Source organism: Cervus canadensis, chromosome 2 (assembly GCF_019320065.1).
Source record: "Cervus canadensis isolate Bull #8, Minnesota chromosome 2, ASM1932006v1, whole genome shotgun sequence".
In the NCBI taxonomy this organism is placed as follows: Eukaryota; Metazoa; Chordata; class Mammalia; order Artiodactyla; family Cervidae; genus Cervus; species Cervus canadensis.
Genome location: NC_057387.1, coordinates 7,752,216 through 7,778,320, shown reverse-complemented (window position 1 = coordinate 7,778,320; position 26,105 = coordinate 7,752,216). Strand labels below are relative to the sequence as shown.

The 26,105-nt window shown below is 54.2% G+C and overlaps 1 protein-coding gene and 1 long non-coding RNA gene across 4 annotated transcripts in view; both read right to left on the bottom strand.

The window, feature by feature from the left end:
• Window positions 1-186: 186 nt before the first annotated feature.
• On the bottom strand, window positions 187-16,764 carry NECTIN4 (nectin cell adhesion molecule 4). 3 transcript variants are annotated; one of them, XM_043451174.1, is made up of 9 exons: window positions 16,404-16,764; window positions 7,343-7,702; window positions 5,817-6,107; window positions 4,625-4,745; window positions 3,543-3,691; window positions 3,161-3,317; window positions 2,673-2,748; window positions 2,248-2,322; window positions 187-1,907 (listed from the first exon to the last, which is right to left on the bottom strand). In XM_043451174.1, exons 1-9 carry the CDS (start codon window positions 16,477-16,479, stop codon window positions 1,683-1,685), a joined length of 1,530 nt encoding a protein of 509 aa, XP_043307109.1. In that variant the 5' UTR covers window positions 16,480-16,764; the 3' UTR covers window positions 187-1,682. The 3 variants fall into 3 exon arrangements, with proteins under 3 accessions (XP_043307109.1, XP_043307116.1, XP_043307126.1); XM_043451191.1 differs by having other exon boundaries at window positions 1,770-1,907; window positions 2,181-2,322; XM_043451181.1 differs by lacking the exon at window positions 2,248-2,322.
• Window positions 16,765-16,984: 220 nt separating this feature from the next.
• Window positions 16,985-26,105, bottom strand: part of LOC122430623 — a 34,771-nt gene continuing 25,650 nt past the window's right edge. Inside the window, exons 2-3 of the long non-coding RNA XR_006266357.1 lie at window positions 22,933-22,948; window positions 16,985-16,995 (exon numbers count right to left, since the gene is read on the bottom strand). This is a non-coding gene — a long non-coding RNA (uncharacterized LOC122430623). The remainder of the gene's footprint in view (window positions 16,996-22,932; window positions 22,949-26,105) is intronic.

Below are 26,105 nucleotides of genomic sequence, written 5' to 3'. Positions count from 1 at the left end.
TCCTACCTGGGGACTCTCAGAGATGGCTCAAGGTCTTGTGGAGACCATTTCTTTCCTCCTGTCCCTCCCAGTTCCAGGCATCCTAGCTCCTCCCCAACTTGGAACCACAGGGAGGATGTGCTGAGACAGAAGAGTATTGAGGTTCAGGATTTATACCGTTCAGGGAGCAAGACAGGAACCAGAAAGAACAGGTTTTATCTGTTTATTTAAAAACAGAATATCACTTATGTACAATTATGCACATATTTACACAAAATGTACATACTAGAATTCCATATCTTCAGGTTCCACATGCAAAGTCCTGGCTGGCTGGAGAGCAGGGGATAAGAGACTCTCCTTTGGTCAGAAGTCCAGCAGAGTTCAGGCTGAGCAGGGTTTGGCACTAAATCTAGGTATCCTGGTTGAATGTATTTGGGTCAGGCAGGCAAAAATGGACCTCATCTAATCCCAGCCCCCACCCAGCAAAACTGCTGGAAGAGCCCCAAGCTAGTGACCCCGAGACCCCTGGGGAAAAGGGGACATTCTTGCTCCCAGTAGCTCCTTCACCTCACTTGAACTCCCACCCTCCCTGGTTCTATTATCACTATTCTCTCTCCCCTATACCATGACTAAACCAGGAGCCCTTGTCACCAAGCCCTAGTGACCCCTCACCAAGGGACCACAAACACCTGTGCACACACTAAGAAAACCTGCGCCTAGGGGAAAAGCTGAGGAACCGCTAGGGCCAAGGACCTTACCTGTCCTCCCGTTCCCAGTAACTGTGGGGCACACGCTCCTCCTTCATACTCCACCAGATCTTAGTCTCCTTCCCATGAGGCTGTCTAGATTAAGATGCCTCAGAAGGAGCACCTTGAACCATAGGAATTAACCTCCTGGGGTCGGGCCCGAGCAAGGTCTAGCTTTGCTGAATCCCTGTGTAGGCTGATGACTCTTTAAGCAATCCTTTTAACGATAAACATCCAGATGAATCCAAAGTTTTTTAAAAAGTCTTTTCTCTTAATGAGTTTGGGGCAATATTCCTTAAAGAAGCTCCCCTGTGCAGGCTTATTTACAGAAGATATGTACATGCAGCAGGGCCAGAGACCACCAGAGGGCAGTTTGAGCTTCTGGTGGACCCCAGCCCACCGCTTCACACTTGCCCCAGCGGGTCCCAAGTGGTGGGAGCTCTGCTCCCCAACTCAGGAGGCCAGATTCCAGCTCCAGCTATGCCCGCACACCTGGATCTGGCCCAAGTCTCCACCTCCCGCCTCGAACCTCTGCATCATTAATACTGCTCTGGGGTCTGAGGAAAACACCTGCGTTTTACAGGCAAAGGTCCCACAGCTGCAGGTACACAAGCCCATCCCCGTGACGTCCCCCCGTGTTGCCGCTGAACCGGGTCACACACACACCACAGTTCACCTGTGACAGCGTGACGCACATCACGGGCACAGTCCACCCCTGCACGCACACACAGCACACACTCAAACAAGCACACATGCACACACTGTTGGAGGGACTCAACCAGCAGAGCCCTTCCGGTATCCAACGGAAGGACGGGAAGGACTGGAGATCAAGCAGTCAGTGGGGTGGGGAGCATCTTCCTCAAGAAAAGAGTGTGTAGGGAGGCCCCCCTGGAGATGAGCTGAAGGCTTCCCTGTCAGCAGAGGGAGCCAGGCTTAGGGGACGGAGGCAAGCCTGGGTCAGACCAGATGCCCCCGCCCGTTGATGTAGATGCCATTGCCCGTGGGCTTGGCCCGCAGGGTCCCGTTCTCCTGAACAAAATGGTTCATGGCCTGCTTGATGTCTTCATCCCGATCTTCCTCCTCCTCTGCCCGCCCAGAGCCTGGAGACAGCAGCTCAGTCTGCGTTTCAATCTCCCTCACTGTGGTCAGTGTGGAGTAACTGCGGCCCTCCGGCTCTTCACTCTGGAGACCAAGGGCAGAGGGCGAGTCAGGAGCCTGGGCGGGGTGGTCACACGCGAGGGGGCTGGTTGGGGCACGGTGGGGTCAGAGGTCAGGCACAAGCAGGGGTTATGGTTGCTCAGCAGCTCAGAGATGGGCGTCAGGAATGAATGTTAGATGTGGGGAAGTGGGGACTAGAGGATGAAGGCATAAAGGCAGAGCTGGGGGTGTGGGGGGAGGCAGGCGGGCAGCGTGAGTCTCAGGCAAGAGGGGCTGGTGGAGGGGCTGCTGACGCACCACGTCTGGGGCCAGGAGAGGGGCCTGAGGAGAGTGGTGGGGACACCGGTGGGGCCGGGGGCCTCACCATCACAGAGCAGCTACTGTTGTCCTTGAGACTATCGGGGTGGCCCTCGGCTCTCAGCCCTACACTCTCCTCCGGCTGTAGGGCCCGGACACGGGGGAGGAGTCAGAACAGGGCTCAGGCTCCTCCCTTCAGCCTCTTCACCTCTGTCCTCCCCACGGCTCCTCCCTAATCACCTTCCCCCACCCCCACCTGTCCATGCTCTCCTGCACACAGACATCCTCATTTTCCCCCACCCTGAAACCAGCGCTAATGACGGCTTCCCAGAGCGACCTCGAGGACAGTGATGAAGAGGGCTTTCTAAAAGGAGCCAGCAGACCCAAAGAAGCTCTGCCCACCCCCCACCTCCCCCCAGTGCAACCCTCCTACACTCCTGACCTGCAGAGGGGCCCCAGCCCCGCGAGCACACCCGACCCTGGCACACACACCTGGTTTCTGGGGTCCGAGTGATGGGAATGCAGCCTCCGGATGGAGTTCTCCCTGGTCAGGGTCAGCTCCTCCTCACTGGGAAGACACCCCCTCGTCAGGAGCTGAGGGTAGTGGGAGCCCCCCAAGGTGAACCTAGCCCGGCGGCGCCTCTGAGCTGGGGCGGGAGGGGGTGGGCACTAGGCTGTCCCTGCAAGTGTGAGGACGTGGCTGCAGAGCGTGTGCGCCCTGTGTCGTGTATGTGCCCGTGCCTGTGGCACCCTGGCATGGGGTCTGCCCTCACTCAGGCAGCGTGGCCCCCCTCAACCCAGCTGCGGTCCAGGCCCCAAGGCCTCTCTCACCTCCCGGGACCCTCTGCCTGCCTCTGGCCCACAAGCTCCCTGATGCTGGGCCACCCCGCCTCCTCTCGCTCCTCCGTCCCGGCCCACCTCCTGCTTGTCTCCTCTTTGCTGCCCGCTGACCTCACCCACCCAGGGTGGCCAGTACTCACTATTTCTGGGTCATCTGCTGGGCCTTGCGCCGATGGTATCGGGACATGAGCACCACCACCGCCACCAGAAGGCAGAACAGGAGCGCGGCGATCACACCCACCACCACCACGGAGGCCGACACCACGTCCACCTGCTTCCCCGGGGCGTCCGCGGGGCCTGCCGGAGACAGGCCGCGGCCTAAGGCAGACGTCCCGCTCTCCAGCCCGCCCCACCCTGTCCTCAAAACACATCCCAAGCCACTGCCTCGGCCTGACCCTCTGCGAAATACAGGTAGTGCCACCCCCTCCAAATAAACACTCTCCCAGCTCACTCTCTGCCTTGCTCCCCGTTGCCCCGCTCCAGGCCCCCGGCCCAGGTCCCAGCTTTTGCCCCAGTGCTTACCAAGAACATCCACCACCACCTGAGCATCCCTTGAGGAGAGCTCATTGCTGACATGGCAGACGTATGTGCCGCTGTGGTCAGTGGTCAGCGTGGGGAAGCCCAGGGTGTCTCCTTCTGCTCGTACCCCACTGGGCAGGGGCCCGTCCAGCCTGGAGGACAGGGGAGCTGATGGGCACCGGCCAGGGCGGGCTGAGGCTGCCACCATCCAACGTGCCCGGGCAGCTCTCCACCGCCCTCCCCCATGACGTCACCCAGAGCCACCGGCTGTTCCCACGGTGCCCCTCCCTCCTTCAGGCAGGTCTAGGCAGAGGCCCCTTCTCCCTGCCGCCCAGCCTGACCTGGGCACCCCCACACACACTCGGGGAAGATCCACATGCACACCGTCTCACATGCTCCTATAGGCATCACGTCATCCAGCACCAAGTACCAGGTCCACTGCTAAGAAGTCCATACAACAGGACTTTGCACTCCTATCTGGGCTCAGACGTACTTGGAAAACGTGACTGCGTGCCCCAATATCCATGACACTGCATGGCAGGCTACATGAACAGAACCCAGGCACAAGGCCACATACACGGCTCATCTGCTCACATGTGAGAGCATGCCTGTCATGGGCTCGCATACATGTGCCCCGGACCCCCTCCCTGACTCTCTGGACATCTCAGACCCTGGAAAAAAGCCAACGCACTAGCAGAGATGGGAGGGTGCGTCTGAGGTGCCGGCAGTGTGACAGTGGTTATACAAGTGTTGCTTTAACAACAGTCACAGTCAGCTGTATCTTTTTGTCTTATCCACTCCAGGCACTTACATAAAAAGTGCTAGCATTTAAATACTGTATTATATTTCATAATTTTAAAGTTAAGGAGAAAAGCCAAGCACTTATTAGCTAACTCCCTACTCATCGCCATGTATCCCACACTCCCTGGTGTAAGCCAGTAATAATGTTTGTTGACCATGCATATTCTTGTATTGGTCTGAACATGTGCCCCAATTTATTCAGAGTTCAGAGTATATCGTCCCAGTTCATAATGAGTATGTGTTGGTCCTTAGGGAAGGATTCCAGTCTCAAGCTCGGCCCTTACCGCGTCCAGTTGAACGAGGGAGGGGGCTGCCCTTCACTTAGGCACTTGAGCACAGCCCCTTCTCTGCCGACCTGCCACAGCTTTCGGTCTTCAAGGCCCCTCACAGAGGCTTCCGCAAGGACTGGAATGAAAGGTGGGAGGAGAGAGAATGGGAGTGATGCTCTTCCTTGGAGAAGCCCGGTCCCAGGCCTCACCCTGCCTGGATGCCCTTGCCCATCCTGCCCATCTGCAGCCCAACCTAGCCCAGCCCCGCTGTGCTGACAGCTCCCTCCCCTGAGTTCAGAGAGTCCTCACTGGTTTACCTGTGCAATGAGCCTATACATTCCTCTGCATAGCACTGTGGCAACACCTTTTGAATCTCCTGTGGTCCCTAGCATAGTGCTAGTCAAGAACAGGTGCTCAGCAAAACCCCTCCCGGATTCTTCAAAGGTTTAACCATCCTCCTGTTTCCTTCATTTCTTTTTTCCTTTTTTTCCCTGACTGTGCAGCACAGCTTGCGGGACCTTACTTCCCCAGATCAGGGATCGAACCCAGGTCCTCAGCAGGGAAATCATGCAGTCCTAACCATGGGCCACCAGGGAATTTCCAGCTTGTTCCTTTCTTTAACAAACATCTGTTGAGGACCTACTTTGTGCCAAATGTGGTGTTAGTATTAGCAAAAAACAGTGCCATCCCTCACAGAGGCTCAAAGTCTAATGCCAGGAAAAAAGTATCTGCCATTGACCTGGCAGCATCCCTACACTAAGCACCGTGTGAGAGGCTTTGCATTTGTGGTTTCTATTCCCATCAGAACGCTGTAAAGTTGATATAATTACTCTCCTGCTAATGAAGAAAATGAATCTTGACTGAATAACAGCTGGTAAATAGCAGAACTAGGGTGCATTCCAAGTCCATCTGTCTTCAAATCCTAAACTATTTCACAAAATTCTTTCCATTCCATATTTATATCTGACCTCCCTGAAACCTGAAAAACAGGGCAAGCTCCTTTGTAAACAGGAGCACTCTGAAGGTCAGAGTGATTTGCCAAGGTCATCTGGGATGGGCTCCAGGTCTCACCCCTTGGACTAGTGCTCTCTTGGCCACACAGCAGGCCCTGCAGGATCCGGGCTGGCCAGACTGGGGGGCCTCCGGGTCTCTCAGTATCTCACCAGTCTTCCTGAAGCCCATGGGGGTGCCCTACCCAAGTACTCACAGGCCACTTGGAGGATGTGGGTGATCCGTTGGTCCTGGAGCAGGCCAGGGTGGGACACCACACAGGTAAGTGGCTGTCCATTCATGCTGCGGCTGGGCACCAGGTGGAATTCTGAAGTGACGGCCGCTGAGCGGGAGTGTGTGAAGGAGCGGTGGGATGTCGTGCCCTTGACCTCTGTGTCCCAGGTGACGCTAGGGGCCGGGCTGCCCTCTGCCGTGCAGGAGGCTGCCAGGGTCAGGCCCTGGCCCTCTTCCAGCGCCGGACCAGGATTCAGCGAGGGCAAGGGAGGCACTGCAGATGAGGGGAGGTGGAGATCACCATCTTCACAACCCCTGTTAGGAGGCCCTACCCCATCCCAGTTCAGTCTAGCTTTTTCTTCTTTTATATTATCAACAGAGATGTCAAATGAGTGGCAGAATTTCAGCTGACTTTGTACCTTTCTCCACTGTTTGAATTATTTACAATGAGTATGGGTCATTTTTTTAATAAAAATAATGACGTAGTTTAAAAGCTAACCAGATAACATCCATATTATAATAATAACAATAGCCACCATTTTTAAAGCACTTACTATGTGCCCAGCACTGTACTCAACACTTAACAAATGTTATTTCTTTTATTCTCATCAACAAACATGAAGTAGGTATTATTATCCCTATTTTATAGCTGAAGAAACTGAAGCTCAGGGAAGTTAAATGATTCATTCCAGATCATTAGCTATGGGGTGGTGAAGCCAAGATTCACACTCAGGTTTTTCTACCACGGCTGGTATTACTATATTCCATGTGGATAAAGGAAAACTATAAAGGTCTTTATTTTTATCTTCATAACATTAACAGTCCAAGCCCAGAATGGAAAAGACTTGACTTGACCATAAGTCCAGGACATCCGTTGACCACGAGAATCCACAGTGCCAAGTGGCGGTTTACAAGGCAATTGTGGCTTCCAACCGCATTCACGGGAGGTCAGGATCAGGGGAGGCATTAGCCCCACTGGTCATGCACAGCCACTCTGGTCAGAGCTGGGCCTGTGTGTCCATGTCTCGGCCCAGCATTTTAAATGGAGCCCAGGAGGATGAGGGAGGCTCTGAGTAAGTGTCTCTGGGAGAACTGTTGCAGAAACTAGTACATTTAGCTTGAAGAAGAGGTTTGAGTGGGGCATGACAGAGCTCCACATCTAGTGGAGAGGCTGTTGTGCAGAAGAGAGAAGGCTGTGTCATCTCGCTGGAGAGGGTGAAAGTAGCCAAGAGGGAGATTTCAGGTCCACAGAAGGAGGACCAGCCTAATAAACAAGATTCTTCCCCAAGGCTGATCAAGCCGTATCAAGCATTTGGGGTCACCTGCAAAGAATTTTTGGATTGGGGTGGGGGTTGGATGGGCTAAATGAAGCTCTCTCAGTCCCACAGGACCCCACCTCTTCCTGTTCCAACCCCACCCCATTCATCTCTGCATCCCCCTGCCTCTGGCTCTGTCCTCCAAGGCCCAGGGCCTGAGGTTCTGGCACCTCTGGCAGCTGGCCTCACTCACCCAGAACGCGGAGCCGCAGCCGCGCCTGGAAGCTTCCAGCAGGGAAGGTGCTGACGCGACACTCGTACTCTCCCTCGTCAGCCTGCACCGCATTGCGCAGCAATAGCGCGCCATCCAGGGGGTTCCGTGGGGGCGGCGGCTGCTCCACGCGGCCCTCGTAGGCTGAGCTCACGTGCAGCCCGTATTTGGAGTTCAGCAGTGCCAGTTCCCGGCCACCCTCGCCCGCATCCACGCGAGCCCATGCCACCTGCTCCACCTGCTCGCCCGGATCCCCTCGGTAGAAGCAGGGCAGCTTGGCATCCTGGCCCAGCACCACGGTCACCTGGTCCGCGGTCTCCAGCTCACCAGCAAGGCACTGACCTGCAGGGGGCAGACAGACGCAGCCAGGGTTAGGGGCGCTGCCAGAGCTGGGGAACACTTATTCATAATGATAATGTCAGCAAAGGCAGCCCAGAACTCCTGGAGCAATTTATGCTTGCAAAGCGCGTTCAGTCCATTACCTCATTAGATCCACAAACCATTCCCAAGAGGTAGGCGTTATTATCGCCCTTTAACAGATGAGGAAACTGAGACCCAGAGAGAGGAAGTGACTTGCCTGAGGCCACACAGATGGTATATGGAAGAGTCACACCCTCTCTCAGCCCTGGATCCTATCCTGAGCAATTGTAAGGTGGGCAGCTATAGCAGGAGAAGAGACCCATCCTCTGCCCTCTGGGGGCTCAGGGAAATGGATTTTGTGCCACAAAGACCTGGAAGCCATGGACAGACTTTCACAGAAGGCTTAACCTACCAAGAGAGGGAAAGAGAATGCTTCCAGAAAGTGACCAGGAGCCAAGGCAAGGGTCGAGAAGAGTTGGTGTCTGGGATGCGGCACATGGTGTAGGAAGGGTCCATCCCAACAGGCCCTTCGGAACATTCTTTTCATGGCTTGAAGATGAGAGGATGAGAGGCCTGGGTTCCCAGAGAGAAGAAGGTATGCTATGTGGGAAGAATGGCATGAACCGAGACAGAGACAGGAATGAGCAAGTCACCGAAGACAGAAAGGCCCAGGGTCAGAGGCCCAGAGAGAAGAGGTCAGGACAGACACGCAGCAACAGGGTTAGAACCATGAGCCAGAAGCAGGACTGGAGGTGGGGACCAGGGATAAAAGGTGAGTGTTCTGTACATTGATAAGGAACAGCATGAAGCCCTCAAGGGGATCTATCATGTAGCCTTATCAGCAAAGAAGGATGCATGTCCTGCATTTATAGAATCTGAGTTCTTTTGGGGAAGATATGTATGGAAACATCTATGGAAATATGTGTGATGGTTTCTTATTTAGTGGTTAGTGGTGTGTTGCAGGTTAGTTATGGGATAGGCTAGTCACAGTGGTCCTGATTCAGGAAGGAGGGCCTCATGCATGAGGTGGGTAGAATCAGGAGAGGGTGAGACCTGGAAAGAGGTCCTAGGTAAGGGCACAAGGTGGGCAAACCCCAGGGAGGTAGAGAGTCTGACTGGTTCAGGAAGCCAAGAGGAGAGGACACAACTAAGGCAAAGAGTGTGTGTTGAGTGGGAGTGGGACATCTGGTCACAGCAAAATCATCCAGGACCTTCCACACCAGGCAAAGGAATTCAGATTTGGCCAGCGGAAATAAGGAGTCGCTAAAGCATTAAGCCAGTGGTCATGTGTCCTCTGACTGGAAAGGAGAGAGGCTGAGGGCAGGAGACACACCAGGGCCCTGCTGCTACCATCCTGCACTGGGCTGCCAAGAGGACAGGACCGTGGCAGGATTTGGTCACTGACCAGAAAGAGGAAAGACTCAAAGACAACTCCTGGGTTTCTAGGATGAGTAACTTATGAGGGAGACAGGGCCAGAGAAGCTCGAGGCTGAGAAGAAAGAAATTTGAAGTTGTGGAATAAAGTGTATGAAACATAGGGCTAGGGGTGCAGAATGAAGGCTCTTTGGGATGGTTGAGAGCACCTTGCCTGGGAATGCATGTCCAGTAATTCCCAAAAGTTCAAAGCTCCTACCTCTGGCCAGCACTTCACACACCCTGCTGGCCTTCACCTTGCTCATACTGTGATCCTGCCTGGAACGCCCTCCTCCCTATGTCTGCTAGCTCCTACTCATCACTGTCTGGGTAACTCCTACTCATCCTTAAAGACTCTGCTTAGACATCACTTCCTCCCAGAGTCCTCCCTTCCCCCACCCCCACCTGAGGCAGGGTGAGGTGCCCTCCCTCTGTTCTCCCTCTAGCATCCTGCGTTGACCCATCACAGACTGTATTTGTTGATACCACAGATTGTGTTTGCTATTTTCTCGTCCGCCTCTTCCACCAGACTGAGAACCTCAAGAGTATAAACTGGATCTCACATCCCATATGGAAACATGGTTTCTGATTCAGTGCTTGGTGGTCTGCATTCCTGGCATATAATTGGTACTCGATTATTCTTTATTGACTGATTGAATGAGTGAATGAGTGGATGAAGGAATGAATGTGAGAGACAGGCGGAAGAAGGAAAGGGTAGAACAAGGAGGAATGTTCAGTCTTTGGTTGGGCTGGGCAGGGAGGGGGTTGGTATGGCAACCTTAGGGTGGAGACACAATAGGCTGGCTGGCTGGGTTCTCTGCCAAAGGGAGTACCTCCAGACTGGACCTAGGGTGAAAGTAGGGGGTGGAGGGAATCAGACATGGAGGGAGAAAGTGAAGCCCCACTAGAGTGGCCAGAGGGTTCCAGTGAGGCAGAGCATGGGGCAGAGGAAGGGGGTCCCACGGCCTTGCAAACGGGAAGAGGAAGGGAGGATGCTGTCGGGAGCCGGGAGGGCCCAAATGGGACGGGACAGACCTGCAGGGCCAGATACCAGGGCCCTGACCTGCCTAAGCTGATGTTGGTCCCACCCAGCCCAGCCAAGGAGTCCGGCTAACCACCTGTCACCCCTCCCAGGCACCTCCTCCTGGCACCAGAGGGAGCAGGGCTGCCAAGGAAGGGCTGAAGGTGGGCTTGAGACTGGGGCTTCCTGGTACTTCCTCTGCTTCTAATCCCAGTGTCCATGCAGGTCACAGGGAATCCAAGCCCTGCTCCACTGGGAGACACTCAAACCCTTCCAAAGCCTATTTCTGGAACAATGTCAGATGACATCCTCACTCCTATACTTGTCAACCAACTGGCCCCTCCCCACCACTGATCACGTTTCCCCACCAAAAATACCTTCTTAGCATACAACATGCATTGAGTCCCTAGCACATGTCTGAGTCCATCTTCCACATCCCTACCTGTGGCTCCATGATCCCCATGATACCAAGTGATAAACCCAAATTTTGCAGGATGAGGAACCCAGTAAAACTGGAAAGTCCCTTCTGGATCTCTCCCACATCTCCCCATTGTCCTAAATTCACTATTTACTGGGAGCATCTCAGCTTGAGCAACACCCTCCTTCACACACACACACACACACACACACACACACACACACACACACACACACACACACACACACACACACACACACACACAGAGGCTGCAAGAGAAGGAAAAGAGAACTTGGGCTCAGTAGGTAGACCCAGATCTCTCCCACATCTCCCCATTGTCCTAAATTCACTATTTACTGGGAGCATCTCAGCTTGAGCAACACCCTCCTTCACACACACACACACACACACACACACACACACACACACACACACACACACACACACACACACACACACACACACACAGAGGCTGCAAGAGAAGGAAAAGAGAACTTGGGCTCAGTAGGTAGACCCAGAAGCTGAGACTCCCAGGGTAGGGCAGACCAGGACTGCCTCCTCCCTCTCTCCCCCACCCAGTGCCCGCCCGGCGTCAGCATGATGATGTCACCAGAGCAGAGGAGACACACCGCCTGCCTGGTGAGGTCACCCTGCGGGCATGTAGTGGCCAGGCCAAGCCCACGGACCCTTCTGCTGCAGACTGTTTGCTGAGGCTGGTGGACTCTGCTGGCTGAGCGCTCCTCCCTCTGACCCTCCCCTCCCCTCCTCCCGGGAGCACCAGGACGCTGGTCAGGAGCCTTGGTGATTCAGCCGCTGCTGCACAGGCTGCCTAGCCACAGCCGCCACCAGCCACCACCTTGCGCAAGGCAGAGAACAGGCCCGACTGGCCGGACGGGATCCCTGCCCTTGTCCTCCCCCACCCCGGCCAGGCCCCCACGGGCCTCTTTGGGGCCCTGCCCTCTGTGTACCCCTCCTGCTCCCAGACAGGCCCTCCATTCCTGGCCTGGGCTGGCTGCCTTCTCCCTACCCTGTGCCTGGGCCCCAACTTTCCTCTCTGTGCAAGGCCTGGCCTCTGATCTCCAGAGGGGAAACAGGCTGGCAGTGGCAGATGACAGCATCTCTCGGGCAGGAGGCTTTTCTTTCTGCGGAGCCTTTCTCCATCATCATCCACTGCTAATGCATCTAGGGGCACACAATGGGGTCCTAGAGGTGGGTCTGTGAGGAGGAGGAAGGGAGTCAGTGTGAGAGGAAGGGAGACTCTGTGTGTCAGCATGTACATCTTGGGGTGAGGGCCTGGTGAGTCTCAGTGCCAGCTCACATGCAGGAGAGGCTGCCTCTCTGCATGAACTTGGGGGTGTTTCCCACATATGTGTCCATTTTTTCTCTTCAGGAGTGCATGTGTGCTTGTCAGCATCAGAGCCAGCCATGGAAAGGCATGTATATGAATGTGCACACATAGTAAATATTTTGACGTTGGTTTCTCTTCGCTTCCGCATAGTTGTCTGTCTCAGCTGCCTTTGGTCAGTGGTGTGTGGCTCGGGGCCTTTGTCTCTGCACCCACTGGAGTGGCGCCCAGGCACTCTTCCCCTCCTCCCCCCAGAATTGAGGCAGATTTATCTCAGGCAGAGGGACCCAGAGATGAAGTCACTGTCCCTCTGGGGTGATGGGAAATTGTCATCAAGGACTACCCCACAGAACAAAACAAAAGCTCTCTCTACCCTTGCTCCTCAGGTTCCTACTGAAAGGACCCCCACCTTTCTCAGCCCCCCCAGTCACACCCCCAGGCCCCCCCAGCACCTCTGGCCCCTCAAAGAGGCCTCTCCCTGGGAATCTCTGTCAGGTCTCTGCTGCTGCCACCACCAGAAAAACCAGCTCTCGCTGCAGGCCTGGGGTGAGGGTTGTCTGGTGGAGGTTTGGAGGGAAGGAGGAGGGGGATCCTACCTGGGGCTGGGGGGAGGGGGGCTGAGCTGTCTAGGGTCTCATTCTCCTTCGTTAACTCTTGCCTCCCCTCACCCCACAGCAGCAGCCTCCCCAAGAAAGAGCTGGAATGTGTGGGTGAGTTTGGGGTAAGAAAGGACCTGGGAAGGGACCCCTGAAGACCCCTATTCAGGACGGGTGAGATAAACAAGCCAACTTTTTTTCCTTCCATCCTTCCCCCTCCCTCCATAACCTTGGCCTTGGAGTGCTAAGGAACTTTGAAAACCAGCAGATTCTCTCTCTGCCTTCCTCCACCTCCCTCACTTACCCTCCATTGTCCTAAGCCCCTCAGCTTAGTGAGAGCTTCCCAACCCGGGCAAAGCGCCCACCACAGATTAGTGTCTGGGGAGGGGGGCCACACCAATCACAAAGGGAGGTGAGAACAATGGGGGAGGACAGGCCTTGAGGCAGCCCCAGCTCCGGCCCAGACACGGCTCCCAGCACAGATAAGTCCCCTAAACCCCCCGGAGCCAGAGTCTGAGCCTGGCTGAGTCACCACAACAGCCACACTGTGGGTGGGAGACCCAGAATTCAACTTCTCCCAAACCCCTGAGATCCTAACCCCCTCCCCAATCCTGCCAGCCTGCCACCCCCTTCCCCCACCTCTGCAAGTGTGGCCAGCTCTGCCCCACCCCAAATCACAGCCTCAACCCAGCTCTCAGGACAGCCAACCAGTTTTAAACGGGGGTGGGGGGGGGGGCAGGGGGTGGCCTGAGAACTGTGGGGAAAGCGTCTGAAGCCTGAGGCTCCCCGTCCAGTCAAAGACTGATGTTGTCCCCTCCCCCTCAGGCAGAGCCCTCCTCCTCCGGCTCTGTGGCTGGACCCCAGTTCTGAACTTGACCTTCTCTGTTTAGATTCTGTTCCCAGATTCAGCCCCTAGGCTTCTCTCCTCCCTTCCCTCCTGACTCAGCTCCCCACCCCACCCCATCCCTTCTGTCTGCCTAGACTTTGGTCAGCAGAAGGGCAAGTTTAGGAGGCCAGAAAGCCCAGGCATTCTGTCTTCACTAGGCTTGCTCCCAGCGTGGCTGACCTCCCTTCACTTTGCCTGGAGGGCCCCAGGCTCCCGAGGCTGAGGCTGGAACCGTGGATCTACTATGAATCCCTTACTGCCATCTCTGTGGCTGGGATCCCCTTGGCCCAGCTCCCTGAAACACTGGGGTTGGACCAAGGTCCCTGGGGGCCACAGGGCTTCCCTGGGATCCTCCTAGCACTCCCCACCTTGGGCAAGGAAGCTTGCCTTCCTTTCTGGGCTTCCCCCGGGGTCTGAGTAGATCCTTCAGAAAAGGGCCTGCCCCCACCGCTGTAAATAGGAGTAGAGACGCAGGGATGGGGTCCTTCCCTTTCTAGAAAACTAACTTCAGACAGAAAGCTGATCCTAACCCTCAGAGGCCAGACTTTGGAATTCAGAGAACCGTGTGTTCTCTGGGGTCCTGCAGGGCTCAGCTGGGCGCAAACAAAGGTTAGGAACCAGGCCCTACTGGCAGGGTATCTACAGAGTGGGGTCCCTCAGCCCCGGGGCAGGAGATGGGAAGGAGCAGGGAGGAGGCCTCACCCGGAAACTCACCCCGTTAAGGAGAGACAAAGAGCTGTGGTGTTGGGGTGCCTCCCCAGCCTGGGCTCCTCTCCCTAACAGGGGTGGGGCAGGGCCCTGGGGCTCAGAGCGCTAATGGCCCAGGCCTTGGTGGGGGCACAGACCTGCAGCACTGCAGCAGCAGAAGGCAGTGTCCAGGGTAAAGCTACCCCTGGTCCCTGCTGAGAAAGGGGGCCAGGACCTTTCCCCCTCATCTGTCACCGCAGCCGGACGCACGGCCTCTTCCGGCACCCAGCACCCTCCTTCAGTCAGGGCCTGGATGTCCACACAGCCACAGGCCCATGTAGATCATCTGGTCCTACCTCCTGGTCTCCTGAAGTCTAGATTCTTAGTTGCCCAAGGTCATGTAACCAGGTAACTGCCGAAATGGGGCCAGAACCCAAAACTCCTGATTTCCCAAGATTCCTGTCCAAGGCTTTCTCAGAGACAAGAACACTCCAGTTTCCTGGGGGCCATTGAGGAGATGCCTCCCGGGGGAGCCAGAACGGGGGTGGGCAGTGAGGTGGGAACCTGGGGTCTGGCTTCTGGCCCTCAGAGCACTCTGCAGGCTACAGCCGCTGAGTGTGGCTCCCTGGGCGCCAGCTTCCCTGGAGCCAGGCTGCCTCCCTGGCCACGGCACCCGTCCATCAGGCACCGGACAAGGGTGGGGTGAGGCCCTGACTAGAAGGGGTCTCCTCTCCCTTCCATGGGCTTCTCTGAGAAAGAACAGCTTTGTGTCCTGGAAAAAGAAGGCAGGGACTATGTCTTGCTAACTGTTGTGTCTCCAGCATCCAGTGCCCTGGCTATCCCCAGTGAGCACTCAGAGGTACCATGCTGTGATGAATTAGGAGTTGGAAGACCAAGACGCTAACCCCGATTATGCTTCTAACACTGAGTAATCTTGAGATCGCGCTGGCCTTTCTGTTTCTTTCAGTTTTCCCTGGAAACTTCCCTGAGGGAGTTGAATCTCTTTGATCCCTTCCGAGTCCCGAGACATCATGGCTCCACTCTCTAGGTGTGGGTAGATCCTTTAGGTGTGGGTAGATCCTACAGGAAAGTGACTGCCATGTTCCCTGGCCCCAGCAACCAGGCCCCACCCTCTTGGCCTAAGTAAGTGAGAAGGGTTGTCTGGAAGATGGGAATTAAGATGGGGGGTGGGGGGAGAGATGGCAGGGCTTGGAGCTCAGTATCCTGAAGTTGGAGGCTGGGCCAACGACACTTCTATTAGAAGATCAGAGCAAGAGCAGCCCCCACTCATCCACACATCTAGGTCTGACTCTCCTCCTGACAGCTTTAGGTGGAGATGGAGGTTGGGGAAAATCACTGCTGGACAACTGCGGCTCCTTCACCACTGCTCCTGGGACTTGGAATCAAACTGTTGTATGTAGGTGAGGCCCTGTCTTTCTAAGGAGGAAGATTTCTCAGTTGTCTATTACCTTGGGAACAGCCTAAGGAATCCTACCCTGGTCTCATTTGCATACACACACTTACACACACACACACATTCTCTCCCCCACTCTGAAGATTATAAATTCCTATAATTTCTAATCTTCTGTACATAGTGCTAGACAGGAGTGATACAAGACATCTAGTTGAGAAAGTAGGACAACGAGGGATAAAGAAAAGAGGACCACGCCCTGTCTAGAAGGTGCCCTACTCTAGACCCCCCACTCATGGAAGTAGCTGTCTTACTTTGGAATAGTACCCCTCATAATGTGCTCAGAGACAGAGGGGGTCAGAGTGAAAAGAGCTTCCAGCTCCCCAACAGCCCCCCAACGGGTGCCACAGAACTGGTATTCTACGACATCATGGAGAGAGGAGGTGATAGAAAGACCCTGTCCATTCTCTGGACATCAGGCTTCCTACACCCTGATGACTGGGGAAACCAGCTCAACCCTGAGTCAGCTGCAGCCCCAGTCAGCAACTCTGAGGCCCAGCAGGTAGGCGAGGGAGTCTCCAGGAAACCCTGGGGTGAAAGGGTCCCCACCAGTTCCACCTCACTGGCCACCTGCACTGGATCACCACATCTCTTTCCCCAGAGGCAGCTCCAGCCTTTTGGAGAAGACGGTCAGGGAGCCCAGGTCCAGAGACCTGGCCTGGGGCTAGAAAGAGCCATGAAACAGAAGAGCCCCAGTGACTCTCCTGAGGGTGCTGGTATCAGCTGGAGATGCGAGAGGGAGGTTCGTTCCTCAGCTCAGATACAGGAAAGGGAGTGTGTGTGTGTGTGCGCGCACGCGCCTGGTCGGCTTGGGCTCAGGAACGAGGGTCCTGAAGCAAGTCCTACCTGTAAACGACGCCAGGAGCAGCAGCAGCAGCCAGGCCTCAGGACCCCACATCCCGGCTCCCAGGGACAGAGGCATTGGTCGGGAGGCAGAGCTGCCCAATGTTCCTGAAGGTCCACCGAGTTCTCCCTGGGAGCCGCTGGAGAGCTGGATAGGGACCGACCCAGACGGTAGGCAGTCACAGAGTCCTCGGGCAGGGACGCACCTGCCTACCCCCCTGGGGTCTCCGCTAGGGGACCCAGCCCCCTTCCACCCACCCAGCTGTAGCTACCCCCAAGAAGCCGTGATCGGGAGCTCCGAGCTCCCCCAGAGCTGCTTCCCACGCCGTGGCCAACAACGAAGGCAGAAACTTGGGAACCTGCTCAGCAGGTCAGAACAGGTGCGTCTCCGGGGGCTGGGCCTGGCACGGAGTCTAGGCAGCCGCCGCCCCCATGGCCCGGGCTGGCTAATGGGCGCCAGAGAGGGAGGGAATGAGGGAAGGACCTGGGGGGTGTGGGATCCCATCATCAGCTGCAGGCTTTACCTGGCAGTGTGTGGAAGGGGCTGTGACGGGAGGGGCCGGGTGGGGGGAGGGGCAGGAAAGGCCCAGGGTGGCTCAAAGAGGGAGGCACCTGGCCAGGAAGAACCAGGGCAAGGCCCTTGTGGGTGGAAAGCCAGCCAGTAGTCCCGCACCCCGGCCGGTCTTGCTGCCTTCCCTTGGGCTATGCTGAGTTCCCCAACTTCCCAGGGGGGCTCAGCTTTGGAGCCGGAATCAGAGGACCAGAACAGAGGACAGTACCACCCAAACACCTCATCCGCCAGATGAGGACGCAGAGGCCCGGAATGGGGAAGGGGCTTGCTGGGGGACACAGCTTAGGCAGTATGAGACAGTGCTACCTCTGAGGCAGGGAGTTAGATCAAAGGCAAGAATGCTGGTAGCCGTTCCCTTCTCCCGGGGATCTTCCTGACTCAGGGATCAGGTCTTCTGCATTGCAGGCAGTTCTTTACCATCTGAGCCACTGGGGAAGAAGCCCCAGAGACCCCTCAGAAGGAACTTAAGTGACCCCCTCCCCAAAGCCTCCCCCCCTGACATTAGAGAAGCCAAGGGATTGACCAAAGCATTAACCCCACAGATTGCTGGCCTCCCTAGCAGGACTCTCCCTTAGCATCACTTTCTCCCTGCTGGTCAGGAGTCCCCGCACTGTACCAGCACTACCTGAGCGGAAAGGGGCTCCTTTCCACCATCTCTGTGGTCGCTTTAACCATTTATCCCATGGTTATTGAACAAAGCCACATGTCTGGACTTTGCAAGGACAATCGATTTCAAATGCTCTGTCCTTGTATTCCTATGAGTATACTCTTACCTGTCAGACCATCTGTTCCCATGTTACCTATAATGTAACTGCCAAGTTACACAAAACCTTACTGACCTATCTGGGATAGTCAGAGAGGGGGGCAAACTCAACTCCCTGAAAACTAAGGGAAGGGGAGGAGCAAGATCACTGACATGCTGCTGCTGCTGCTAAGTCGCTTCATTCGTGTCCGACTCTGTGCGACCCCATAGACGGCAGCCCACCAGGCTCCTCCGTCCATGGGATTTTCCAGACAAGAGTACTGGAGTGGGTTGCCATTGCCTTCTCCGGATCATTGACATACTGGAGCTAATATACACAGGTAGACAGGAGAGAGAGGGAATACATGTGGGTTAAAATCTTGCACCAGGATCCTTTTGTCTGGAGAGGGGCAGGCAGGAGGCATCAAGGACAGCAAGGTGCGGGGGTGGGGGTCATTTCATGTAGAATATGTTACACACACACACTCCTGATTCTACCTGTCAAAATCTTACTCATCTTTCAAAGCTGACCTCAAATGCCACATTTTCCATGAAGCCTTCTCAGTTCCTCCCACCTAAAATTAACCTTTCTCCCTTCTGTTCTTCCTCAGCCTCTGCTAGGCCCTTTATTATAGCTTGCGTACTCATAATTTGTGCACATCTTATCTCCTTAACTAAATTGTAAGCTTCAATTCAAGAAGCATCGATTGAAGCCTGCTGTGTGCCAAGGATTCAGTAAATGTGTTAAATGAGGGACAGGAGGAGAACTGTAGTCTGTGAACTCCTGGAAAGTCAGGCTTGTTTTGTAATCTTGTCTCAGCCATCCATGCTAGCACAGTCCACAGCACTTAACGGGGACTGGATGCATTTTTGTTGAAGGCACGCCGTTATGGATAGAAAAGGTGGTCAGGTGCGGAGTGGAGATCCTGACTCTCCCGAACCTGGTCAGCAACCCAGACTTTAACCCTGCCTCTGGACCATGACTCCAAGGACTCTAGATCCCAAATCTCACAATGTTCATGGTAGTGACCTCTTCTTAGAGAACTATTTCCCATGGGGACCAGGCTGAATGCCAAAGCTCCCGTTTCTCTCCACCTCTGCCTGGGTGAACCCCTTCCCCTCTTCAGGACTCACCTGTGCCAGGGGAGCAACCCCACCCCGATGTTGCTTTGAGATCCACAGTGGCAGGGGTGGGGTAAAGCCGGGGGGAATAAGAGGGAGGAGCACCCTGTGTTATAATTATAATTATCACACTTCGGATCCTATCGCATGATTTCAGAGGAGCTCCTTTCCTTCCCACGGATTCACCCCTCCTGGTCCAGGAAACCCCAGGAGAAACTGAGGCACAGTGCTGGGAAAGCAGTGGGATCACAAGGTGGGTGCCCAGTCCCTATATCTCTTTCACCTTTTCCATTCACAGTACATCCATGGTGTGGCTAGTCAAGATGTCTAGGACCCTCAATCACTCACCTGCAATTCCAGTCATATGGAGCACTGGGCTCCGGCCAGGCTGTGCCAAATATTTTTTCATGGGTATGTTCAGGTCCTAGTAAACACCAGAGGTGGCTTTGGCGGGAGGACTAAGGCTGCCACTGGGCCTGAAAGGAAACACTTGGGCCAGGAAGTAACTTCAGGCCTCTGCTGGAGGTAGGGATTTTCTCCTCCTCCAGCGAGTGTCTGTCTCCAGGTCCCTCTGCCCGTTGTGCTTAGTCCTGTATATTTCACATGGGCCATGCTCTTGGGGAAGCCATGCTCTTGGGGAACACGCCCTCATTCTTAGGCCTTGCCTGCACTCTTCTGAGACGAAGCTTGCAGAAGGCAAATTCCAGGGTTGCGGCAGAAGGAAATACTGTTTGGAGAAGACTCTGCAAACAAGTGCGTGGTCTCTTGAGTTCTGTTCTCTCTCCCTCATTGAATCCCCATTCTCCTCATGCCTCACTACCTACCCTCCTCCCACCCACATTCTGGGCCCTAAGAATGGGAATAATTCAAGTCAAGGTGGCCTCCTCAGCATGTGTATTGTCCTAGTGGCATCTCTGCAGGCATGCCTGCATGCCTGAGTTCATTCAACAGACATTCAGTGCGCACCTCTTCATGCCAGGCCACAGGCAGAGGACGGAGATGCGTAATACACAGGGTCCCTGCCTCAAGGAGCCCTCAGTTAGGAGAGGCGGAGGCATAATGACATGCCAGATCCCTCCATCACGCGTTCCCTGCATGTCTCTGTAGGTCCCGACCCAGGGCTTTCTCTGTGTGTCTAACTTCAGATGTTCATTATTTAATGTGTCCAAGCATCCGCTTGTAACCTGCGTCTGTCCCCACGGAAGGCTGCACACCTCAGCCAAACCGGTTGGAGTGGGTTGTGCTGAAATTTTTGTTTGTGTCAATGGGACTTGGAGGTGAGTCAGGGAAGACCAAGGGTGGGTGGGGTGGTGTGGGGGAGAAGAAGAGTGAGAGTGAGGGTCAGATTGAGTGAGCAGGGGAAGAAGGGAGTGGGTCAGGATGGGAGGGGCTGGAGGTGGGGTATCAGGAGGATGAGTTGGGGGAAGGAGGAGATGAGAGGGCCTCTTAGTGAGTAATATCCTGTTTGTCTGAGGTGAGATCCCAGGTCAAAGAGTCAGAGGCTGGCAGGGAGACCCTTGGGCTTTGCGAGAGACAAAAGCAGATAACAGAGCCGAGCTGAACTAGTTGGAAGCATGGGGGTGGACAAAATGTCTACAATCCATTTCTCTACATCTTTGTTTCTTTGTGTGATATTAAGCTATTCCTAATTAAGCTATTCATTGCCTTGGTTTCTGCGGTTTGTATAGAGAAGTGTCAGGGGGTTAACTGAGGCTGTAGTGGAAGATTACTGATAGGGACTTGATTCCACCCCTCAGGACCAAGGCTATTTCCAGTAGAAGCTTCAAGATCCCTCTTCTTGCTCCTCCCTGGGACGCTCCTCACCCACAGAGGGCTGGACAGTGACCCCGATACTCTGGCCGCTTTTCCTCCACTGAAAAGCACCTTTGCTCCCCTCCAGCTGGAGCGTCACTGTGCCAGTATCAGGATGATGGCGTCCTGCTTTCTAAGAGATTTCCTCTAAACATTGCCATGTGCTGTGCTGTTCCTATCTGGCTATCCTGCAAATCCATTGATTCCCCAGTACCCAGCCCCATCCTTTCCTGTTGCCTAACAACAACCACACTTTCCTGTTGCCTAACAACATCCCTTAGAGCTTAGGGGGCTGGATTTGCTTGTTCCTAAAAAGCCCTGAAGCTGAGTGAGGAAGTAGCTTAGCCTAAGGCGTATTTGGGTCCTGTTTCTCAGTAGGATAATGTGTGCAGAGCCCCCTCCTCCTCATGCTCACCCCAGGAGCTCCCCAAGCTTCTGTAAGTAATCATCACAGAATCGGGGACCACGGTGTGGGGAAAGAGAGAGATGCCTTCATTACTGACACTGTGGTCTCTGGGTGCTCCTGCCCAGTCGCTCAGTCATGTCTGACTCTTATGACCCCACGGATTGTTGTCTGCCAGGCTCCCCTGTCCATGGACTTTTCCAGGCAAGAATACTAGAGTGGGTTGCCATTTCCTCCTCCAGGGCATTTTTCCTCACCCAGTGACTGAACCCATGTCTCCTGCATTGGCAGGCGGGTTCTTTACTGTGGAGCCCCCGGGGAAGCCCTGGTCTCTGGGTGGGCAAACACTTTTAAAAGTTCTGGAAATAGGTCCTGACTGGCCAAGGACAAGAGTGGGAGCCCTTGTGGAAATCAGAGTCTTCCAAGTGCTGACAAGAGCAGGAGAAGATGGCAGTGGTTTAAAAGGCAAAGCTTAGGTGCAGACCAAAGACTTTGGTGAGAGAATGGATTCTAGTGATGACCCCAAACTGTGCTTCCCTGTATTTCCCCATCCCTGTCCCCACCCCCGACCACAGAAAGAACCAGACTCCTCCCAGAGAGCCCACCTGTTAGAAAACATAGACAGCCCCCAGGGACAGCCCCACCTGCAGAGCCTACAGCACCAGGGCATCTTCAGGTAATATCCAGCCTCTTAGTTTCTCAGACGTGTCTCCAGGTATCCAGCTTAGATACTGAGGGTGTGGCTCCTCTCTGCACCAAAGAGACTGCCACTTCCTAGCCATCAGCCTGGGCCTCTGCCACCACATAGCTTGGCTTCCCCAGGGGAAAGCCTTCTGAGGCCCTGAGATATAGCATCAACCTAGGACCAGGCCCTCGGGGTGGCAGGACAGCTGCAGAGCAGAATATGGGGCTGTGGATGGAGAAAAACATCCTGAGACCCAGGAAGCCTGAAAGGAGTGGGAGATTGGAGGGAAAAGCCTGAGGGGAGAGGCCAGTTGTTAGAGGAGAGGGGCAGAAGCTGAGAGGACATGAGCAGGAGGTGGGAATCAGGGGAACTAGTAGGATCTGAGGATTCCTGTAACTGGAGGATGGATTTTAGTATGAAATTTGTTAGCAGAGTTCTCCTTCTGTATGGTCCAGGAGTACTCACCTCTCTATCACCTCAGTTTGAATCCCCTCCTTCCCATGTGCGTGCTAAGTTACTTCAGTTGTGTCCTACTCTTTGCGACCCTACAGACTGTAGCCCACCAGTTTCCTCTGTCCGTAGGGTTCTCCAGGCAAGAATACTGGAGTGAGTTGCCATGCCCTCCTCCAGAGGATCTTCCCAATCCAGGGATTGAACCTATGACCCTTATATCTCCTGCATTGGCAGCTGGGTTCTCTACCACTAGTGCCACCTCGGAAGCCCTTTTCCTCCACACCAGGACCCAAAGTTACGTCAGACCTGCAGCTCTACCTGTTTCCACCATCCGTGCTCAGCACCCAGCAGGCAGGCATCGCTGCCCCGGTCAGAGGCCAGGATGCCATGCAGCTGTAGAGGAGCCCTCGTCTAAGTGCCCTGCTTCTCTCTCTGCCTGGTCCTGGAAAGCAGGGACTGGGTCCTTCAGGTTCCAAGACACCCCCAAAGCCCCACTGCAGCAGGACTAGTTTTTAGTCTTGCTCTCACTGCACTCCGAGACTCAGACCTGTCCTGCATCAGTTTGCAGTCCCAGAGACAGCAAGGTGGGGAGCTTTTGAGCTGAGGATGGAGGAGGCAGGTCCCAGTGCAGGAGAAGCAACAGTGGAAGCCTAGGGAGAGCATGCCCCTGACTCCCTCCTGAGCATCTTCCACCACACATTCCAAGATGTACTTAAGGCTTTCTGGGAAGAAATCCCTAGTAACTGCCCTCCAGCCTCATCTTAAAGCCTTCCTGCAGAACCTCAGTTTTTCCTTCAGCTCTAGATGTGGCATAGAAGGGCTGGGGATCAAGAAACAGAGCAAGAGTCCCTTGCCTGTGATAACTAGTGAGATTAGGAAGCACTGGTCCATGGGCTAAATGGAGAGGCAGAGGAAGAAGGACTAGAGTCTAATCTCCCCATTCTAGCCAGCTTCTCTCCCTGGGCCCAGGCCTCCACGCTCTAAGGTCCTCTGTGGAGAAATACTACTCCCTAAACAGGCCCCATATACTGAAGCTCACTTAGGTCCTCATCAGTGATCAATACCCTGTGACTGTGTCCAGGGACCCCAAACTGTTTCTACATTTCTAGCATACAGCCAAAGGGGAGAAGCCTGGTCACTCCTAGAAGGTTCCAGCGCTCCTTGCAGAAAAGTCAGATGGTTGCCTCTGTTCAGCAGAGAGAGAGGGCAGGGGGACAAAAGACAGAGATACAGAGAGAAAAGCACAAAGTAGAAATGGTGAGAGAGACCTCAAGGCACAGTGATACAGGCTGAAACTTAGACAAACAGAAGGAGAAACACACACCAAGTTATCGAAGGGGGCTAATTCAAAGCGACTACAAGCTGAGACAAAATCTGAGACAGAGACATAAAGACCTAAAGAGATTTCTGGATGCCCGCTTGCCCACTGTTGGGATCACTCAGGTATTTCCCTCTTCCACCCTCAATTTCCACCACTCAGTATGACCCACTGATACTTTCCTACTCAGTATCACCATGGCTGAGGTTCCTCCCCATCCTATCCCCCTCTCCATCATTCTCTTACTCACCTGATTCTCACTCCCCTCCACCCCAAGTCTGCTTACAGTTCTGCTTTTCTCTCAATCTCAATCACGTCTCAATCACGACTCAAGATCTGGCCCCTTGAAGTCTCTTGTCCTGGTCATTCCTCTGTCCTGTTTGCGCATGTCCTTATTCTGGCTGAGCTGAGCAAAGAGTCAGAAGTGGGGCCAAGAAGGCATGGGGACAGGAAATCAACTAGCCAGAATGAATTGTGGGAAAAATGTAGAAAGGTCAGAGGACAAAAAAGGAAGAGCCAGAGAGGCCGCCAGAAGGATAGGACAGCCTGGGAGATGTAGGTAGAGGAAATTGAGAGAGTCTTGACAGTGTGACTAAGACCCCTAGGGGCCAGTTGTTGGCTTTCTGTGTGTACTGGACAATGCTGAGAACCAGGGATGGTTCCAGGGGCAGAAAATGGGGTTATGGAAAGGTGAAGCTAGACTAAGAGTTTTGTGAAGGTTTGAGACAAGCGGGTGTAGATTTAGGGCTGGGACAGATATGAGACTAAAAAGCTGAGCTGCAGGGATCCTTGCTTGCCAGAAATAACCAACTGAGGAGACTGAAGTCATAGGGTCACATCAGGATTCTGAGACTTTCAGGATGATCAGCCCCTCCCCCCACTCCTGGACAGAGGTTGTCCCTGTATATTATTAGCAGGTCGAACGCAGGTCCAGAGAAGGAGAAGCTCTGGTAGCCCTTCTCCCTATTGCTCACAGTTCTCTCACAGGGGTGCCCTTCACTTTAGCTTAATGCCCTTTCAGTTTTTTACCATTGATGGGGTCATTATACATCACTTAAGATGCTGCCCTGGAGTGTCAAGTGTGTGTCAGACAAGTATAAATTGGTTTATTTTCTTCCTCTCTTCTCTCCTCCTTCTTCCCTCTCCAAGTTGTTTTTTTTTTTTTTTCTTTTCTTCCTCCAAAATACAGGCTTGATTCAGACTAACCAGGGGAGGTAGGAGTCCTCCCCCGGGTCTATGTCTGGACTACCAATGGACATGTCAGACTCCTCTGGCTACTAGGTGGAACTGGAAGAGGTACAGAAGTGGCAGGGAACAGCTAAGGAACATGTGAAGTTCAGACTGCACGTTCAAGTGAGACGCCAGCTGCTGAGGACCCAGAGTGGAAGCTGGGAGGAGAAGGAAAAGAAAGATGGGAGAGAGAGGAGCTGGAAAGGCCCCTGGGGTGGGGAGTTCCCTGTTCTGTCCAGGAGAGGCAGAAAATGAGTCTGGCAGAACCACCAAAGACTTAAGCAAAAGCAAGAGCCTAAAATGGGCATATAGGCCAGGACGGTTAAAGCAAAACGGCACCAACCCCCAGGAAGCTCCTCACTGAAATCTTATGAGTCCTCAGTGAAATCTTAGGACAGATCTGAATCCAGCATTTGGGAGATTAGCCAGTTAGAAGCCTTAGGGAAAAGACTGACTTTCAGATTTCAGCCAAGGATGTTAGTAGTGATTTTTTTTTTTTTTTTAACCACGATCTGGAAAACTGAGGATCCCCTTTGCCAAAATCAGGGAAAGCTATAGTTGGGTGGGCAGAGACTTTCAAAGCTACTACTGGGTCTCGGCTTAAAGGTATAGGTGAGGAACAGGTCCTCATACCTTCCTGCCCATACCCTCTTCATGCTATTTTTCTCTAAGCACCAAGAGTTAGGATCTGGAGTGGGAAAAGCCCTGCTGTGCTGTCCCTAAATGACACCTGCATCCCTACTGTGGCTCGAGTCACTCTCTAAGGCCTCAGTTTCTGGGACATGACGGGGACCAAGCTGGTGCTACAGAAACCAAAGGCAGAAGCAAGCAGTCATCACTCCCATTTATAGCCCAACCCCAGCGGACACAAGTCCTGTTTCCGTCCCACCTCAGTGATGCTGGAAGTAGAAATCTATCTGCATTTTCACCTGTAGCTAAAACTAGTCAGTGTGGATCTGGACCTCTTCATTCTTCACTGGGTCTTGCAGGGATGAGTTAAGAAGCAGCTCAGGGACCTGGCTTGAATAAAAGGCCGATACCAGGGAGGGGCAGGAGTCTGTTTTTCTCACTCCTCCCCCCCTTCACCTCTATCCAGCTTCTAAGGCTGGGCAGCTTCTGCCCTGGATCTTATCAGGAGAAACTCCCTGACCTTGATTCTGAGTCCAGATGCCACAGTACCTGTTTCCTTGTGCTGTGTGAGTTCGTGAGACAAGATGAAATCAGGAATTACTCCTCCTGGGACTCAATAGTGAAAAATTCTCCAAAGTTCAAGGTCTCTTCCCTCACCCCAACCCAATCTCTGCTCTCGCCCTAGCGCACCCCGCCCCCCAGCACCCTGAGACTGGGCTCTACTACCCTCTAGTGGCCA

Bases quoted from the DNA above. Each gene is read 5' to 3' on its own strand.
- NECTIN4 (XM_043451174.1), bottom strand. From the start codon at position 16,479: ATGCCTCTGTCCCTGGGAGCCGGGATGTGGGGTCCTGAGGCCTGGCTG. The intron at 3,692-4,624 runs GTAAGGGCCGAG...CCTGTCCTCCAG, and splicing joins CCCTCGTTCAACTGGACGCG to GCTGGACGGGCCCCTGCCCA. The intron at 3,318-3,542 runs GTAAGCACTGGG...TGTCTCCGGCAG, and splicing joins GGTGGTGGTGGATGTTCTTG to GCCCCGCGGACGCCCCGGGG.